Raw genomic sequence first — 19,632 nt, forward strand, 5'->3', positions numbered from 1 at the left:
CCTGTGTCCCTATGACTCTATGCACATCTTCCAGGATGCTTAAGTGGCTCCAGAGGGCTGTGTTTCCCTTAAAGGGCAAAGCGCAGCACTGCAAAGTGGTAACAGTCACCTCCACATGGTGCCAGGGGGACTGTGCAGAATATTCAACTTTAGCCAAAGCTTCACCCAGGCCCAGTAAACAATTAGCCGGGGGGCCACACTTGGGTCGATGCGGGCTGCCACTGGCCCCTGGGCCTTACACTGAAAAAACTCCAATTTAAGGGCTAGTTGTTTTGTTTAAGTAAACTTCAAAATGAATCTCAGAAGCAACATTTTCTAAGCTTCAGATTTCTAAAGGGTAATTTCTGAAACATTTGCCACATTTTAGAACTGGGATGCAACTTCATTGCAGCAGTCTTCAGGACAAAATCACCAAAGGCGAGCCAGACGGGATTAGGTTCTGCCACCCAAATCTGCTCTGAGCATTAGAGTAAAGGGAAGTCTCCCAGCTGCAGCCAATCAAAATCCATTTTGGGGAAAGGGGAATGGTCTTCCCAGAGAACAGCCAATCAGGAAGAATTGCTGTTTATCAGAGAGCAGCTTAATGCTCTCTTCCAGGCATTTGGAATAGCTTATAAATGATCAATCAGTAATGGCATGAATTGTCTTGCGGAAATGCTCTTTAACTGCTATCAGCTAATTTGTGTCCAGGGACCTTTAAATTAAGGAGTCACTTTGGGGATGGGGTGAATAATTTCTTTTACCCCCATGGGCCTCTTGCCAATCAGGGTGAGCAGTCTTGATATTAGGAACAGGGGCCAAAGAAGGCTGCACGGGTCTTATTTATTTATGATCCTTTTAGAACAGAGGTCCCCACCCTATGTTCCTCCAGATGCTGCTGAACTACAACTCCCATCATGCCCAGCCACAGTTTATTGTGGCTGGGGATGATGGGAGTTGTAGTTCAGCAACATCTGGAGGAACACAGGTTGGGGACCTCTGTTTCAGAAGCATCCACACATTGTACAGAATCACACCTGGGCAGGCCATCAGAAGTAAGCTGGATGGGTGGTCCCAACAAAATCTAGGCAGGAGGAGCTCTGTGACAAATGCTTTCACTGCTCAATCCAATAGGTGCACCCATTTCTAGTCAACTCCAACCCCCTTTGAATCTATTGCACACTTGGAAGGAGGTTACATCGGGAGCTATTTTATACCATGTCAAACATTGGTCCACCTAGCTCAGTATTGTCTACATTGACTGGCCGCAACTCTCCAGGGTTTCAGGCAGGAGTCTCTCCCATCCTAACTGGTGCCCTTTGCTTCCCAATTGTTTGTTCAAAATTAATACCCCCCACCCCCCATATACAACACATGCAGCAGATTTTCTTGCCAAGCGATCAAAGATGCAGGGTGGATCTCTCTGATTCTGTCTGAACTTTGTGCTGTTTTGTAATGCTTTCCATCCTGCTCTCTTCTACTTAAAATCCCTGGATATTTCCCTTCGATCACTACCCCTGTTAAAAATTTAAATATATGATACGAAACAATACATTGTTTATTCGGTCACTGAACAGGGAAAAAAACCAAAAACACATCAAAATATCAATTTAAATATATATATTTAAACTATTTTTGCTTATTTTCCACCCAAACAACTGGTGCAATAATACATTACAAAGTAGACATTTCAATTTGTGTGTTTGAGCAAACTTAACAGAATACATAGACTCCGTCCTTAGACATCTTCAAGTGTAATAGAATCCGATCCACTGAGGAGAAGGAAGAGATCCAGAACTGTGCATCCCACTCCAGATTTAGGCAGATTTAGGCAAGAGCGAAATTTGTAACATCTGTACGTCAAGGGTATCAGTTGATGATCCATATTTGGAGAAGATGAAATGGTTAGACCAAGTGAACGGCACAGGACTCTGCCCTTGTGCTACTGAAAGGCACACTCCAATGATCCAGGAGTGAAAGCACAAATTAAATACAGCGCCCCACAGTGGAGTCTTGATGAGGTCACAGAGCTTTGTTCATGGATACACCTTTTGTCTGAATTACCATTGTGGTGTGCTGATAGATCCAGGTTAGCCAAGTACAGCCTTTGAAGGCCTTCAGTGTCAAAGACACAGGGAGATGTCTAACTCAGCTCCAGAGTCCAGAGAGGGCTCAAACAGTTTCATCCAGCAAAAGGTCTTGTTCAGAACTGCTTCTGAGTCATTACCATATTTACCTGAATCAAAGACTAGATTTTTTTGCACATCCTTCGATGTTAGAAATTGTGGGTGGCGGTCATCTTAAATTCAGAGTCCTCTTCCTTTGGGGTAAATGCAGGTATAACCTGTATTTAACCTCTGTTTTTAAGGGAGTTGTCATAAATTCAGAGCCATAAGAACAGTCCAGCTGGATCAGGCCCAAAGTCTATCTAGTCCAGCATCCTGTTTCACACAGTGGCCCACCAGATGCCTCCGGGAAGCCCACAGGCAAGAAGTGAGGGCATGCTTTCTCTCTTGCTATTGCTCCCCTGAAACTGGTATTTGGAGGCTTCATGCCTCTGAGACTGGAAGTGGCCCATAGACACCAGACTAGGACCCATTGATAGACCAGTCCTTTTTGCCACATAATGTGGCAGAGAATTCCATAGGTTAACTATGCGCTGTGTGAAAAAGTACTTCCTTTTGTCAGTCTTAAATTTCTGGGCCTTCAGTTTCACAGTTCTAGTGTTGAGAGAGAGGAAGAATTTTCTCTCTCGGTCCACTCTCTACTCCATGTATAATTTTGTATGTGTCATCAGTGTGGGTAAATAGAGTACATCCACCAGCAGAAAGGAACCCATAGATTTGGCCTGCTGCCTACACACACCAAAATGGCAGCTGAGGTTCAAAATGGAACCTGAGTTGCTTGGGCTTCTGTGCCTCTCAGCCGCAGATCACCAGGTCTCGCATGCAGACCATGGAAAAGGAGCAGCTAGGTTAGGCTTGCATGCAAGCAGGAGAGGAAAGGCCGCCTGTCTCTATCCAGGCTGTTGGACTCCAGCCTGGATAGTTGGGCATTGTGGCCCCCATGCCCTTTAATCTGTCCCCGTGGCTTCGCAGCACATTCAGGGGCAACCCTTGAGGCTGCATATATGCTGCAGAGAGCGGAGCTTCCTCCCCAAGATGGCATTTCGGAAAGGCCGGACAGGGCAGGGCAGAATGTGCCGGCTGCGCTGTGTTTCGCCCACACTGCACTGCAGCTCCTCGAGAGCTGCAAATGCGGAAGCAGAAAATAGCAAACGGTGCCTAATTATATTGGCAGCGGCAGCTGTAACAAAGCCACAGAGTACAATTTAGGACAGTGCCGACATCATCAGATCTCTGAGCCAATCTCTCTCTCTCTCTCTCTCTCTCTCTCTCTCTCTCTCTCTCTCTCTCTCTCTCTCTCTCTCCCCCCCCCCCCTTCCCTTTAACTCAAGCAGTCCACACACTGCATTTCAGAACCGGGATCTGTACGTGCAGTCCGAACCTGGATTGGGCAGGAGCTGAAGCTGCCTGCCTTGGGTCTTGGATTGAAAATGAGTTCACAGGGGCTTGTTTCTGTTCACTCGTGTGTATACCCAATGCTGTTTTCTGACTATCAATGCTCTTTCAGCACACACACACCCTGCCACTTCTTTACAAATTCAGAGTGCAGATCACAGGGCTTCGTTGGTGGCTGCTGTGGATATGGAAGCTTGAAAGATTTATAACAATTCTATCCCACCCTCCTTCCATCGCGGAACTCAAGGTCCCACACATTCCGAGCAACTTCCCATCCAAACATTGACCAGACCCAGACCTGCTTAGCTTCAGCAAGGTGGGTATAGTTTGCTTAAGGGGGTGGCAGCAGGGAGCAGTCCCATTTCCCAAGCCAAAGATTAGGGTGGGTTTGAGGACAACATTAGCCTCTGCAAGAAAAGCATAGCCTTGGGACATGATGTCTAGCTCTCTGAAGCTACCATAAAACTACAGAACAATTATTGTGCTTAAAGGTTATTTCTTCTCCCATTAGAGGGAAAGAAGGGAAAAACACATTTGTAGATGCTACTTAAGTGGATACAACAGTTGTGGGAATACAACATTGGTTGGTGTGGGTCTGCACTGTAAATGGATTCCTCCCAGTTGCCTTAGAACTGATTCCATTTGCTTTGGCAAGACAAGTTAACTTTTTGTTTATAAACCTCTTTCTAGGGAGACAAGGTGTCTTGTGTACTTCTTGGATAGGAATAGTTTATTTCTATAGAGAAGCTAAAGTGATTGTACCATTGGGAATTATGGCTGGTGCGTTCTCTCTCTCTCTCTCTCTCATTCATATATTGATATCATTATTTTATTTACACACGCAAACCAAAAGGTTGCAGTATATCCCTTGTGTGCATGTGTTACCTGAGCTTTGTGTCTCTGGATGGTGAAGGTTTTATGTGCCTTTCCTCCTCTGAAGTGGACGGGGTTGTGACTGTCTTGACAGAGTATTTTTCAAGCTAAGACATTTCCCAGTCTTTTTGTTCAAGCCCTCCTCCACACACTGAGTTACATTACTCTGTTCATCAGGTTGTCAGTTAACTGTCCTCTGAGTCCATGAACATTCCACTCCATTGAGTCACACTAGGGCAATTTGGTGGCAATGTGTGTGTGTGTTAGGGATATGCACGAACCTGTTCGGATGCCCTTTTACAGGCCTCCGAACAGGTCCGAACACTGGCCAGTTTGAACATTCAGCAGGGGTGGGGGAGGGTACACTTACCCCTCCCCCCACTCCCCCCCCCCACTGGCACTGGAGTTTAGTAAAATGCCTCGGGGTGGCAGTGTACCTCCCTGCTGCCCTTTCTCCTTCAGCCAGAAATGGCTGGAAGTATCGGGCACAAGCCATGCGCGCAGCATGCACACGCCCGCCCGGTATTTCCAGCCACTTCCGGCTGAGGAAGGAGAAGGTGTGGCAGGGAGGTACTCTGTCACCCCGAGGCATTTTGCTAAACTCCAGTGCCGGCGGGGGGAAAGCAGGGGGAAGGGTAAGTGCACCCTCCCCCGCCCTTAAAGTCTTACCCCGCACCCCTTTGAGCCACTCCTGCCCGGTTCCATGCACATCCCGTGTGTGTGTGTGTGTGTGTGTGTGTGTGCACGTGCACACACTCAATTCGACTTTTTTCAGGGGGTTACCCTGAGTCTGTTGGTACTTCTCTCACACAGGTGCTCCAGTAATGCATCCATAGGGCTCATCACATTTCCAGATCTTTCAGAAATTTCAGAGATGCAGGTTTTGGATGGTATAAAAATATGATTGATTGATTGATTGATTGATAGAAGACATTTTTTAAAAAATGCAACAGGAATTATCCCAAGATGGCTGCTCTGTTTGTCAGTTTGATGTATTGTGGTTTCCTTTCTCTCTTCTGCACAGGTCATGAGAGCTCCTCGGGAGGCCACTGTGTGATCTCCGAGTTTATCCGACCCCTGCAACTCTCCGGCGACAAGCCAGAGAAACTGTCTGTCAAGCCAACTTTTCTATCCCAGTCACGATCTGGCAGCCCAAGATGCAGATTTGATTCAGACGTATGTTGGAAATGAGTTGGGCAAGTTTGACTCTGGTGGGCTGCGAGTTGGCTAACCAGGGCCGATCATGTGGATAACGTGACGTGTGCGCCAGCCACTAGGGAAGAGGTACACTGGAGGGCCAAGCAAAAGTCAGGCTGCATAAAGGCACAATTAGGCAGTTCCAAAACAATGCCAAACTGTTTCAGCATTATATGAATGAGGAGGAATAGCTCTCAGAATCAGGTCTCTATCCACTTCCTCCTTGCCTGTGGAGTCCCTGGTTTGAGACAAACCATAGTTCTGGCTTATTCCAACTGGCAAACTGAGGTTTGTGCTTGCCTTGCAAACCAAGATCCCTGCCCTATTCAGATATTAGTTCACATGATCAACGTGAGAGCTGGAGAAGACTCCTCCCCTAATTCAGGAACTGGGTGCACTCTTCTATTGGCTGATAATGTGTCAAATATTACACACTTTGGAAACTGCTTCCTGCTGAAATAAGAGCATCTCCTTCTCTGTTTGCTTTTAGGAAGACCCTCAAGACACACCTGTTTTCGCATGCTTTAACTCAGGGTTTCTCAACGTGTGGGTCCCCAGATGTTATTGGACTTCAACTCCCATAATCCCCAGCCCCAGTGGCCTTTGGTTGGGAATTATGGGAGTTGAAGTCCAGTTACATCTGGGGACCCACACGTTGAGAATCCCTGCTTTAACTGAAATCAATTTTTAAATTGTTTAATTTGTTTTTATCAGACTATTATTATTGTAGTTTGTAAATGTTTAATTGTGTTTTAAACTTTGTACACCACCTAGAGATGTATATATCAGGTGGTATAAAGAATTAGACAGACAGACCCATGGACTGTGGCCATCTTAGGTCTCTATCCCTGCTACCTGAGAGACCTTTACTAAAGATGCCCAGGTTTGACCTGGAACTTTCTGTATACAAGATCAAGTCCTTACTTTACCAACCAAGCACAAGTGATAGTTGCTAGTTTAAATGAAGGCCTCAAAACTAGGTTTGGAAGGAGTAAAGTTTTAAGTGTGCTGAAACTGTTACGGTTTTGATTTCTCTTTTAATTTGTTTATGTTGCTTTAAACCACAAAGAGATGGCCCTTTGGGGTGACATACAAATATAATAAATAAATAAATGGCACAAAACCCAGAGGCTGTAATAGGCCAGAGGAAAAGTGCAGGTGTCTGCTGTGTGTAGAGATGGTGTTATCATGCCACATTTACCTGAATCGAAAATGAATCTGGATTTGAGACGACCCCCTTAAAAAAGTAGAGATTAAACACAGGTTAAACCTGCACTTACTCAAAAGCAACAGGTCTCTGAATTTAAGACAACCTCCCAATTTCAAATAAATAAAAACTTGGAAAAACCCAGTCTTGGATTCAGGAAAATACAGCACAGTTCCACTCTGTGGAATTCTGACATCTGCACAGAGTCTCAGGTTGAATTTTCTTCTGTTGTGCTTCCCTTTTAACACACACCTCCTTCCCTCCACCAACAGAGCCTTTTAAAAAATGGAATTGCTTCTTGTTTGCCTTTTGTATTGGTAATTATGGGGCACATAAGAGCCTCACACGGGGATTTGGCTCCAGACATGCTCAGTGGTACTGTCCCCAAGAGGGCATAAAGTTACATTATGTTGAATGCCTCAGGAGAAACCCAGCTTTGAAAAGTCAGCCCAACAATGAGGCACTTGACATGGCAATTTCTGAAATTGCAAGCTAGCCTCATTCCACAAAGATACCGTCCATTTACCTCTTAGTGATTGAGAGCAAGTGGGGGGAAACACTCCCAAAGTATTCATTATGGGATCAGTTATGAGTTCTATTGCACGTTGGCATGGCAGAGGGAAGGCCTGTATGCGTTTCTCCACAGGCCCGTAAAGAGTTCGCGTGGGAGGAAGCAATGGTCAAAACACACTTGATTTTATGGGCGTTGGCTGGATAGAGAGTAGGTGGCAAGAAGCAGGAGGAAGGGTAAAACCATTTGTACAAGTTGTGTCACCGTCTCCAGTGACTTCCTGGCTGGGTGCAAACTTTGCCATACATTTCAGGGGTGCATGCAGATGGGGAAGGGGACCTTAGTTCAGTGGTGGAATGTGTGCTTTGTATGCAGAAAGTTCCAGGCACAATTCATTCCTTCCTTCATTCATTCAATCTCTGGTATCATTCGTAAACGTCTCGCAGGTATTAGGGATGGGGTAAGGAATCTGGATGGGACCTTGGAGAGTCATTGCCAGTCAGAGGGGAGACCTAGCATGGCCACAGTATATTTGGAAGGGACCTAGGGGGTCTTAGTGGACAAAAAGTCATACATGATCCAGGAGCTAAAAATGCCAGTGCGCTCTTAGACTGCATTAACAAAGGCATAGCATCCAGATCATGAGAAGGAATTATTTCATTCTATTCTGTGCTGGCCATAGCTCATTTGAAATACTGTGTCTCGTTCTGGGCACCACTTTTTCAGAAGGATGTTGCTCAACTGGAACAGTTTCAGAGGAGGGCAACAAAGACAGTGAGGGGTCTGGAAAGAGCTGGGCGTGTTTAGAAGAGAAGGCTAAGGAGGGTTATGATAGCCATCTTCAAATATCTGAAGGGTTGACACATAGGAGGAGGACTGTTGCTCCTGAGGGCAAGACTAGAACTTTGTGCACTGGGAGTTTGGGATCCACCCCATCCTGGTGCTGATTTTATTTATTCCATTGCATGTATATCCTGCCTTCCCACCCATCATGGTATTGACAGTACATAGGGTGTCCGGGCACTGACCTGCCCTAGACCTGTTTAGCTTGATTGATGTGACAAAATGTGTGTGGAGGCAGAAGAACCATCCCATTTGCTTCTTCTTCCTGCAGATGGATAATGAACGGAATTCTAATACCTCAAAGCAGAGATACTCGGGGAAAGTCCATCTTTGCATCGCCCGATATAGGTAACGCTGCCCCGGCAAATATAGTTTTGTATGAGTTGTATCTTCATTTCAAGGTTTGGTTAAACTGAAAGTTTGGTCCTTGGTACCAAACTTTATGACTGTATGTCTGCCAGGAAGACATACAGTGACAGGCTTTCTTGGGGAATTTGTGGCAGTTGTGTCTACCCTTCCCCAACCTCTCCAAGTTACTCCAGGCATTGGGGAGGGGCAGGCTAGCGGGTACCCTTGCTGGGTGGCCACTTGGGGAAGGGTAGAGTGTAGCCGCGGGTGTACATGGGTGAAGGCAAGAGAGCAGTAACCCCCTCCCTCCTGTGGTTGTTTTGACCATAGCAAGAGGGGCCATAGCTCAGTGGCAGAACTCATGCTTTGCATGCAGAAGGGCTCAGGATTGTAGGATTGTATAGGATTGCCGCCTTAGCGAATTTAACTGTTTTGGCTTTTAACCAGCCAACTAGATGTATAGACATCTGCTTCACTGCAATACCTCAACAGACTTTGGAAGGAGAACTGGTATTGTGGTAGCAAGCATGAATAGTCCCCTTCAATAAGCAGGGTCTGCCCTGGTTTGCATTTGGATGGGAGACGACATGTGTGAGCACTGGAAGAGATTCACCTTAGGGGAGGGGGCCCCTCTGAGAAGAGCATCTGTATGCTTGCATGCAGAAGGTTCCAAGTTCTCTCCCTGGAATCTCCAAGATAGGGTTGAGAGAAACTCTCACCTGTGACCTTGGAGAAGCCACTGCCAGTCTGTGTAGACAATACTGAGCTAGATGGACCAATGGTCTGACTTTGTATAAGGCAGCTTCCTATGTTCTTATGTCCAATCCCTGGCATCTCCAGTTAAAAAGACTTCTAGAAAGATGACTGCTTTAGCCTAGAATGGAGAGCTACTGGCTCCTGACTGCAGAGCCACTGCCAGTCAGAACAGATTGTATTTTGCTGGTTATACCAGTAGAGTGACTCAACACACAAGCAGCATCATATGGTGTGTGTGACATCCCTCAAAGTTGATATGGAAGAGAGGCCCTCTGTGTTTCCCTCTAGTTACAACCCGTTTGATGGACCAAATGAGAACCCTGAAGCAGAGCTGCCCCTCACAGCAGGAAAATACCTCTATGTGTATGGCGACATGGATGAAGATGGCTTCTATGAAGGTGTGTTGGTGATAGCTTTTGTTTCTCTCTCCGACCGGGTATAGCGTATGGTGGCTTTGTCATACTAAGTTCGGAGAAAGTTGTTTGACCCAAATGTAGGGCTGCAGACTTTTAGGGGCAAAATAGGATGGGGCAAAATGACAGCAAGACTAATTTTGTGTCTCCTTGCACACTCATAAATGTGAACGTAGCATAGTTCACACAAGCAACAATTTGAGTAGAGAATGAAATGGCAGAGTGTACTCCAAAGCACTTCATAGGGCAGGTAGGGAAACCATTTTTGAATGCTCCCTTGTATAGAAAGTCTCTGCAAGCAGAAATCTAGCACACCAGGAAGAGAGGTCCTAACCCAGCCTGCTAGCTTTCTGCTTGCAGAGACTTAAAAGAAATGAATAAAGGGGAGCATTCAAAGTTGGAATCCCGCCCCTCGCAGTCTGAGTTGGCAGAGGCCATTCTACCACCTCATTCTACCATATGTGTAAAACAGGTAATAGTTAGTTGCAAAGATATGGCGCATCCATGGCATGGTGACACAGATTGTGCCGTTCAGTTGTGAACCTTGGGACTGCCTTCCTCTCATCCTTCTCTCTTTCCCCACCAGGTGAACTCCTAGATGGACAGAGAGGTCTGGTCCCTTCCAACTTTGTAGATTTTGTCCAAGACAATGAATCCCGTCAGTCAAGTGGGGTGGGCAGCGAGCAGGACCAGAATTACATCAACCACACTAGCCACGCATTGGAAGGAGATGGCCTTTTGCAGACTGCCCCGCTGCACTTGGAGCCCGGCGTCGTCAGCAATGGCGCAGGGACCCTGGATGTCAACATTGACGAAATCGGGGAAGACATTGTGCCTTATCCCAGGAAAATTATCCTTATCAAACAACTAGCCAAAAGTGTTATTGTGGGCTGGGAGCCTCCGGTTGTGCCACCCGGATGGGGAACCATTCATAGTTACAATGTCCTGGTAGACAAAGAGATACGGATGAGCGTGGCCCTGGGGAGCAGAACTAAAGCTCTCATTGAAAAACTTAACATTGCTACCTGCACCTATCGCATCTCGATCCAGAGCATCACGAGTCGGGGCCACTCTGACGAGCTGCAGTGCACTTTGTTAGTGGGGAAGGATGTCATTGTGGCACCCTCCCACCTAAAGGTGGACCACATCACCCAGATTTCCGCCGAGCTCTCCTGGCTCCCAACCAACAGCAATTACAGTCACGTGATCTTCCTGAATGAAGAGGAGTTTGACATCGTCAAGGCTGCCAGATACAAGTACCAGTTTTTTAACCTGAAGCCGAACATGGCCTACAAGGTGAAGGTCTTAGCCAAGCCTCACCAGATGCCCTGGCAGCTCCCACTGGAGCAACGGGAAAAAAAAGAAGCCTTCATAGAATTTTCGACATTGCCCGCAGGTTTGGCTTTGGGTTTTTTCCCCTTTCTTTCTTTTTTAAATGTTATCTTGGTGAATGTTGGGCTTTATTCTTGGCTAGCAAGCAGCAATGCTGTAAATGCCGAACTCCCTTAAAATACAGGGCAGCTGTGACAGCCACAATTTTGTAGCTCAGGTCCCTAAACTGTAACAAGGTTGGCACAGGGGTTCTCAAACTGGCTCCCCAGATGTTGTCGGACTGCAACTCCAATCATCCACAACTACAACAGCCAAAGGTCCAACCATATCATGGGATCCCATGTTTGAGAACCATTGACTTAGTGAGTTTTGTTATTGGCATCTTCTGCTGGATGCAAATGTTCGACAGGTTGAGCCCAAACTCATCTTAGCAATGATTTTGTAGAATAAATCCACAGATTCATTCATTCGTTTATTTATTTAAAAACCCAAATGCTGCCTTTCTACCAAAGGCACTGAAGGTGGGGCACAACAAACATTAAAGTGCAGAACAATCATTAACACTAAAATCCAATTTCAGCCACCACCAATCAAAGTAAAAAATTACAGCAGCACCCTAGATGAGCCCATAAGAATCCCCAAACTGAAGTGTGAGAGGAAAGAGTGATCTTAACTTTCTAAAAGTGGAGATTAGGAACATAGGAAGCAATATACTGAGTCAGACCATAGGTCCATCTAGCTCAGTAATGTCTACACAGACTGGCAGCAGCGTCTGCAAGGTTGCAGGCAGGAATCTCTCTCAGCCCTATCTTGGAGATGCCAGGGAGGGAACTTGGAACCTAGATGCTCTTCCCAGAGCAGCTCCATCCCCTAAGGGGAATATCTTACAGTGCTCACATATCAAATCTTCCATTCATATGCAACCAGGACAGACCCTGCTTAGCTAAGGGGAAAAGTCATGTTTGCTACCACAAGACCTCTAATAAAATAAGTATATGCAACATAGGAAGCTGCCATATACTGAGTCAGACCATAGGTTCATCTAGCTCAGTATTGTCTACACAGGCAGTGGCTTCTCCACGGTTGCAGGCAGGAATCTCTCTCAGCCCTTTCTTGGAGATGCCAGGGAGGGATCTGAGAACCTAGATGCTCTTCCCAGAGTGGCTCCATCCCCTAAGGGATCTTGTAAGGCATCTTACAGTGCTCACACATCTAGTCTCCCATTCATATGCAAGCTGATGAGCTAAGGGGGAGTCATGCTTGCTATCACAAGACCTGCTCTCCTCTCCTAAAGAGCTAGCTTAGCCTCATTGAAGGAGCTAGCTGAGCCTCATGGGGGAAGGAGCACCATATCCTGGGAGTCACCATCAAAAAGGCCCTGTCCTGAGTGCCTACCAACCTGGAACTGGAGTCACTCTTTCCAGTTGACCTTAGTGAACAAGTAGACACTCATGGAATCAGGCCACCTTCCATGAGACACAGTAATTGATATGACCATAGGGAATGCAACTTGCCCAGGTCAGATGATCCTCTGCACCATGGTTTAGAACGAGATTACACAACTTTGGCCTTCTGCCAGATGTTGGACCAACTCTCATAATCCATAAATATTGGCCTTTGTAGCTAGGGCCAGTGAGAGTTGTAGTGCAAAAGCAGCTGGAGAGCCAAAGTTGTGTAGCCCTGGTTTAGATTACTGTGAATGAGTTGTGACAAGCCTTGGACTCACACATTCCCACTCCCCCCACATGATAAGAGAAGGAGATCAAAAGCTTTCACTTCCGATTTTGAATAAACTACAGTTTCCCTTCACATCCTAACTCTAATCCTGATTTGTCTCACCCAGTCAGAGTGGAATAATCTATAGATTCCCAGGTTTGGGCCTAATAGGAAACTGTGGTTTATTCAAAACCAAATGTGGAAGTATTCAGTCTCTCCCGACCCTCCGCCTCCTGCTTTGTGAGTTAAGTGTGGGAAGGAAAAGGAAAGAGGAATTCAGACCCAAGGCTCACTATGAGCCATTCACCATCATCTAGATCAGTGCTGCTCAACTGGCCCTCCAACTGTTTTTTTGACCACAACTCCCATAATCCCTATGTAGAGTGGCCAATATTTAGGGATTATGGGAGTTGTAGGCCAACATCTGCAGGAGGGCCGAAGTTGAGCAGCTCTGATCTAGATCATAGGTTTACAAGACTGTCTGAACTGGACCAGATTGTTCAAGATGGCACTAAGCTTAATACAGACTATTCTGTTGAAATGTTAGCCAGTGTCCATCATTTTGGAGCGAAGGACAAAGTAAGGTTCTGGGACTGGACTCCCACATTCCCTAATCAGGTCCTCTGGGTTTTGTGTGTCAATCTATTTCACAAGTGTGGATGCAGATCTGTCCAGCAAGAAATATCTCAAATTCTGGATCCAGAGGTCTGTAAGCCTGTTGCAACACACCAGTGGGTCACATTCAACAAGGTGATCCATGCACAGAAAACTCCTGTTTATGGATTTCTCTTGGCTAATTGAACCTGGGTGCTATTTCAGAAGACAAGCCCTCGTTTTGTGAAGGGTAAAATAAGCAGGATTCCTGACGTCTATTTGCCAGCTGCAGGGTAAAAGGTTGGAGGCTAACCTTCCATACCTTTAAACCCCCAATTAGTTCATCCCCTCACCAGATCCTTATGAGGTTTGAGTGTCTGGCAGTGAAGGCATGGCACAGTCCCAGATTTACAGTGAAAGGGAATTGATTGTTAAGATGGAGTGGGAGATGGACGGGTGCTCCTTCCTCTCAGTAAGCTTTTTAGCTTGTTTGTTTTAGCCAGGATGTTGCCGAACATGTGACAGAACTCATGAAATATACATGACCTTAATAATCGCAGAGATATTTTTAGGCTAGGTTTCCATCCAGCCCGCTGCTATTTATAGTGAATTGGTTCTAATTAGAGATGTGGCAAGGGCGCTATCATGATAACAGGTTTTCAGGGCCTTCAAACAGGGAGGCTTTTGCTCAGTTATTTTTGCTCCACAGAGCTGAGGTTTTGGAACACATCCATGCTCCCCCCGCAGAAAGACACAGGGGAGCTTCTGAAGGAGCATGATGCAGCAACTTTGTTGATCCTAAGGTGGTTTAGTTCTGGACAGTGCTTCAATGGGAGGTCACCACAGGGTCCATGCAGGAATGTCAGCCTGTAAAAAAATCATACAAGACCCAAAGCAGGAAATATTGTGTATCTGATGTTTGAATAAGAACATCAGAAGAACCTTGCTGGATCAGGCCCCAAACCTATCTAGTCTAGCAACCTGTTTCCCACAGTGGCCCACCAGATACCTTGGGAAACCACACAAGCAGGAGATGAAGGCATACCCTGTCTCCTACCATTGCTCCCCTGTAACTGATACTCTACTGGCTTCCCCAGATGCCAACACTGACTCCCTGGCCTGGGAAGCCAGTAGGGTCATCCAGATTCTAAAAACCAAGTCTCTCCTTTTGCTCCTGATCTGCTGAATTCAATTCAGGTCCTGCTCTCGCCCAGACTCCGGCCTGGTTCCTGTTACTTGTCAGACCAATGCAACAGTCTCTGGGGCTTCCACACTCTTCGCTGCTGTGCTCTCCCAGTGATGATACATAAATGCAGTTGTCCCAAAGATTTTGCCGAGTCCTGGAGCCCAGTTTCCAGGCACAGCGTTTGCCCACACGTGCAGGCTGGCTAGAGAGGATAGTTCCCTGGAGTAGATACAGAGCATACTTCCCTCATCACTGACGGAGTCCATTTCTGGAATGCTGTGAATCCAGTCCCCTTTGCTACCCCAGTTGTTGGAGCACAAAAGGGGGACCACAGCCACTGCACCCTGCTTCCAGTCCACTGGTCCCAGTTGCCAATTAAGCAGGCAATTATTCTGGTAAGACTGTGGCAGAGAGCAGCAAAAGGATGGTTTTGCCTCCCCGCCGTCAGGTTGCCGCTCGGCGGCTGCAGGCCTTTTAAGCTACAGTTGCTGCGATGCCTTCTTCAGGTTCTTGCAAGGAACTTCTGAGATCCTGGCAGCTTGGCAGGCATCCCAGCTTTCCCTCCTCCGCACCTAATTGCTCCTCCTGGAGTAGCATTGGAACTTTGAATGCAGAAGTGGGTGCGGAAATGTTTCGGAGAGCAATTTTCAAGGCTGGCCCACAGCCCATCATAGCAGGGTTCTGCGCTCTGGAATGACTCCGTTGCAGCACGCTCTGTCTCGCAAGGTCCGAATTCCAGTCCTGGCTTTGGATGGTGGGCTTGGAGACAGGAAGAGGGAGGCACTGTAGGCATCGGTGACAAATGTGCATATTTAGTTTTAACTTTTGCTAGTATGGAAAACATTTCTACCCCCTGCCCCTCCAAGCTCTTCAAGGCAGCCTTCAAATGTATTACTTATGTACTACATCTCTATCCCACTTTTTCTCTAAGGAGTGCTGAGCAGTGTTCATGGTTATGTTTATCCTCACAACACCCTGTGAAGTAGGTTAGGCTGTGAGATAAGTCACCCAGAGTCACCCAGTGAGTTTCACAGCTAAACAGGGATTTGGACTGAGGTCTACCTGGTCCTAGTCCAACCCTCTAACCACTACATCACGCTGGTTGTTGTTAAAACCCTTATAAAATCACAGCTCTTAAAGCAAACAAAGAAGCTAACTGGAAACCCTCAGTAACAATAGCTTGGGACCAGGATCCCATAAATCAGGGCAGCACAACTTTGGCCAGCCTGTGATGTTGGACTACAACTCCCATAATCTATTGGCCACTGATGATTGGCCACTCCTATCATGACTATTGGCCATTGAGGCTGTGAAATATGGGAGTTGTAGTCCAAAAACAACTGGAGAGCCAAAGTTGTGCAGCTCTACCTTAAAGGATCATCTCCACAGACACTCTGTATGAAACTGCTTGACCAGAGAGGACTTCCTATGCATCCTGCCCACTTCACAGATTCAGTTGCCCCTATGGTGTGAAAGTCTCAGTCCGGGGAGATCTGTTGGGCTTCCAGGCTATCTTTCAGTGCTTCTTAAAGACCTGGCTGTTTCGGCAGGCCTTCTGTGAGTGTTTTCTGAATTCTTATTTGTTTGCTGGCTCTCTGTGTTGGGGATCTTTTCTGCTACAATTAGAAGAACAGGAGGTCTTCAGTTTGATTGGTTCTCTCTGATCTGTTTGTTGTTGTTTTTATCTTAAGTGGACCACGCTGAGCTTTTGATGTTTGATTAGAAAGGCAGGCCCCCAAATCTCCTCTATAAATAAGGCAAGAATGGGCTGTGGTGATGGATGTTTGCTTTGAATTCTAGGTCCGCCGGCCCCCCCTCAAGACATTAGAATCCAAGCTGGGCCGACACCAGGAACTATACTGGTTTCATGGAAGCCGCCAACTCTGACGGCAACAGGGACCTCCAATGGAGCCAACGTTACTGGCTTTGGTGTTTATGCAAAAGGTCAAAGGGTAGGTGACATTTTCCACTTAATGAACATTAAGAACATAAGAACAGCCCTGCTGGATCAGGCCCATGGCCTATCTAGTCCAGCATCTTGTTTCCCACAGTCGCCCACCAGATGCCTCTGAGAAGCCCACAGGCAAGTGGGGAGGCCATGCCCTCTCTCCTGCTGTTGCTCCCCTGTTACTGGTATTGAGAAGCACCTTACCTAGGAGGCTGGAGGTCACCTACAGCCAACAGCCTAGTAGCAATTGATAGACCTGTCCTCCATGAATTTGTCTAAGCTCTTTTAAAGCCATCCAAGCTAGTGGCCATCACCACATCCCATGGCAGAGAATTCCATAGATGAATTATGCACTGTGTGGAAAAGGACTTCCTTTTGTTGGTCCTAAATTTTCTGGCCTTAAGTTTCATGGGATGACCCCTGGTTCTAGTGTTGTGAGAGAGGGAGAAAAATCTCTCTCTATCCACTTTCTCTATTCCATGCATAATTTTATTCATTCTATCATGTCTCCCTGTAGTCTCCTCTTTTCGAAACTAAAAAGCCCCAAATGCTGTAGTCTTGCCTCATAAAGAAGGTGCCCCTGATCATCTTGGTTGCCTTCTTCTGCACCTTTTCTAGTTCTACAATGTCCTTAATATACGGTGACCAGAACTGTATACAGGACTCCAAATGTGGCACACCACAGATTTGTATAAGGGCATTATATTATTAGCATTTTCATTTTCAGTCCCCTTCCTAATGATCCCTAGCATGGAATTGGCCTTTTTCACAGCTGCCACACACTGAGTTGACACTTTCAACAAACTGTCCACTACGACCCCAAGATCCCTCTCTTGGCCAGTCACTGACAGCTCAGATCCCATCAGCATATACTTGAAGTTAGGGTTTTTCGTCCCAATATGCATCATTTTACATTTGCTTACACTGAACCACATTTCCCATTTTGTCGCCCACTTCCCCAGTTTGGAAAGATCCTTTTGGAGCTCCTTACAATCTGTTCTGGATTTCACTACCCTAAATAGTTTAGTGTCATCTGCAAATTTAGCTACTTTGCTGCTTATCCCAAATTCTAGATCATTTATGAACAAGTTAAAGAGTACTGGTCCCAGTACAGATCCCTGGGTGACCCCACTTCTTTCTTCTCTCCATTGTGAAAACCATCCATTTATTCCTACCCTCTGTTTCCTGTTCTCCAACCAGTTAGCAATCCACAATTGAACCTGTTCGCTTATCCCCTTATGGCCAGGGCTAGGTTGTGGTCTGGTCCTGGGGCATGACTCTCACCTAGCTTGCCCGAGACTCCACTGGCTTACCAGGAGGTCAGATGGCCTTGGTTTCTCCCCCTTCAACTCTTATACGAAAGTCCCTTCCACTGACTGTGGCTTGTTTCCCTTGTATCTCATGTTAAGATAGTGAACCACTTTTAGGACAGGCAACCATTTTCTTTTTCCTTTTGTTAGGCAAAGTGCTTTAAGAATGTTTTTGTTGAAAAGTAGTACAGAATTATCATCATCATCAGAAATAGTAACTTGGCCCCTTCTTATTGGCTTCTGTATGCACGTATTTAGGTGGCCGAAGTGATATTTCCTACAGCAGAGAACACCATTGTGGAACTAATGAGAATCCGGAACCTAGAAGCCAAGGAAGTCCTCGTCCGGACGCTTTCTGCTCAAGGGGAATCTGTGGACTCACTGAGCGCTGCCATCCCTCTCGACCTACTGGTGCCTCCAACCCCTCACCCTCGGCCAGCTCCCAAATCTAAGCCATTACCAAGTGCCGGCATCCCAGATACCAAAGACGAACATTTATGTCCGCATGTAAAAAGGGATGAGTCGTGGGAGCAGACCCGTGTGGCGGCTCCCGGCCACGGACACACACTGGAGCCTCCCAACTTCCACAGCCCCCTCCAGGGAAGGAGGTCTCCTTCTCCGAATCGGATACTCCCTCAGCCACAAGGTGCACCCGTCCCCAGCACCGTTGCTAAGGCCATGGCCAGAGAAGCAGCTCAGCGGGTTGCTGAAAGCAACAGGGTGAGTGGAGTTGCTGTCCTCCACAGGTGGATTGACAGCTGCCTAGATCAGGGCTGCACAACTTTGGCCCTTCTGCTGTTTTTGGACTACAACTCACACAATCCCCAGCAACAGGGGCCAAGAACCAGGGATTCTGGGAATTGTGGGCCAATGTCTGCAGGCGGGCTGAAGTTATGCAGCTCTGACATAGATGGAGATCTAATGTTCCCTCTTATATTAATACGACCTTGGTTTGTCATTCTGGGAAGTGGAGAGCCACAAAGCAATAGGAATGGCATCATTAAATAAATGAAATAATGGAGTTGAGTATTCTAACGCAGGCCTACACAACATACGGCCTGAGACCAGATCCAAGCCATGGGAGCTTCTTGCTGGCCCACAGGTAGGAATGTCCTGCAGCAACAAAAGCAGAGTGTCCCTCTTCTCCAAGGGGGCCATCCTCTCTGAAACTCCTTAGAGCATTATCCTATAAATATTTACTCTGAAATCTTCCCACAGTGTTCCCAGTGAGGCTCCTAAGTAAGCATGCCTAGGGTTGCAACTAGAAAGCAACAGCGATGTAGGGAGAGGAGAGGACTTGACATTTGTTTGGGGCTGGCATACACTCCAGGGGCCGCACCGACTGAGCAGGGTCTATTTTCTGGCCACGATCGTTACTTAAAATTGTGGGTCCCTTGACAATGGGGAAAGACTCACAAGTAACGAATAATTGCTTTCCTTAATATGTTTAATAATGAACTTTAATACGACAATGCACAGAAAATGGATCTTGGCCCCTCAACGCCACTTGGTGGTTGGTTCTGGCCCACTGGGGCATTTGAGCTGGGCAATCTTATCCTAATGGAATTAAAGGAATGAAATAATTCAGCGGTAGATTGCTAGAGGCTTTCAAATAGAAGCTGAGTGACCATCTGCCAGGGATGTTGTTGTAGCAGTTGCAAAACACATAAGAAGTACCTAATAGATGTTAAAGTAATTGCAATACCAACAGTAAGAGAATATATCTGTAAGTGAGGAGTAAGTATAAAGTAAAGATAAAGTTGTGCCGGCGAGTCAGTATCGACTCCTGGCAACCACAGAGCCCTGTTGTTTTCTTGGTAGAATACAGGAAGGGTTTACCATTGCCTGCTCCTGTGCAGTATGAGATGATGCCTTTCAGCACCTTCCTTTATCACTGC

The 19,632-nt window shown here is 46.6% G+C and overlaps 1 protein-coding gene across 23 annotated transcripts in view; it reads left to right on the top strand.

Moving 5' to 3' along the window:
- Positions 1 to 19,632, top strand: part of RIMBP2 (RIMS binding protein 2) — a 240,764-nt gene that overhangs the window by 192,145 nt on the left and 28,987 nt on the right. For all 23 annotated transcript variants that reach the window (XM_053279070.1, XM_053279076.1, XM_053279081.1 and 20 more), the window contains 6 exons: positions 5,398 to 5,549; positions 8,403 to 8,479; positions 9,524 to 9,633; positions 10,235 to 11,044; positions 16,277 to 16,428; positions 17,993 to 18,454. In XM_053279070.1, coding sequence (XP_053135045.1) covers positions 5,398 to 5,549; positions 8,403 to 8,479; positions 9,524 to 9,633; positions 10,235 to 11,044; positions 16,277 to 16,428; positions 17,993 to 18,454 — 1,763 coding nt within the window. The remainder of the gene's footprint in view (positions 1 to 5,397; positions 5,550 to 8,402; positions 8,480 to 9,523; positions 9,634 to 10,234; positions 11,045 to 16,276; positions 16,429 to 17,992; positions 18,455 to 19,632) is intronic.

The sequence above is a fragment of the Hemicordylus capensis genome, chromosome 15, assembly GCF_027244095.1.
Source record: "Hemicordylus capensis ecotype Gifberg chromosome 15, rHemCap1.1.pri, whole genome shotgun sequence".
NCBI lineage: Eukaryota > Metazoa > Chordata > Lepidosauria > Squamata > Cordylidae > Hemicordylus > Hemicordylus capensis.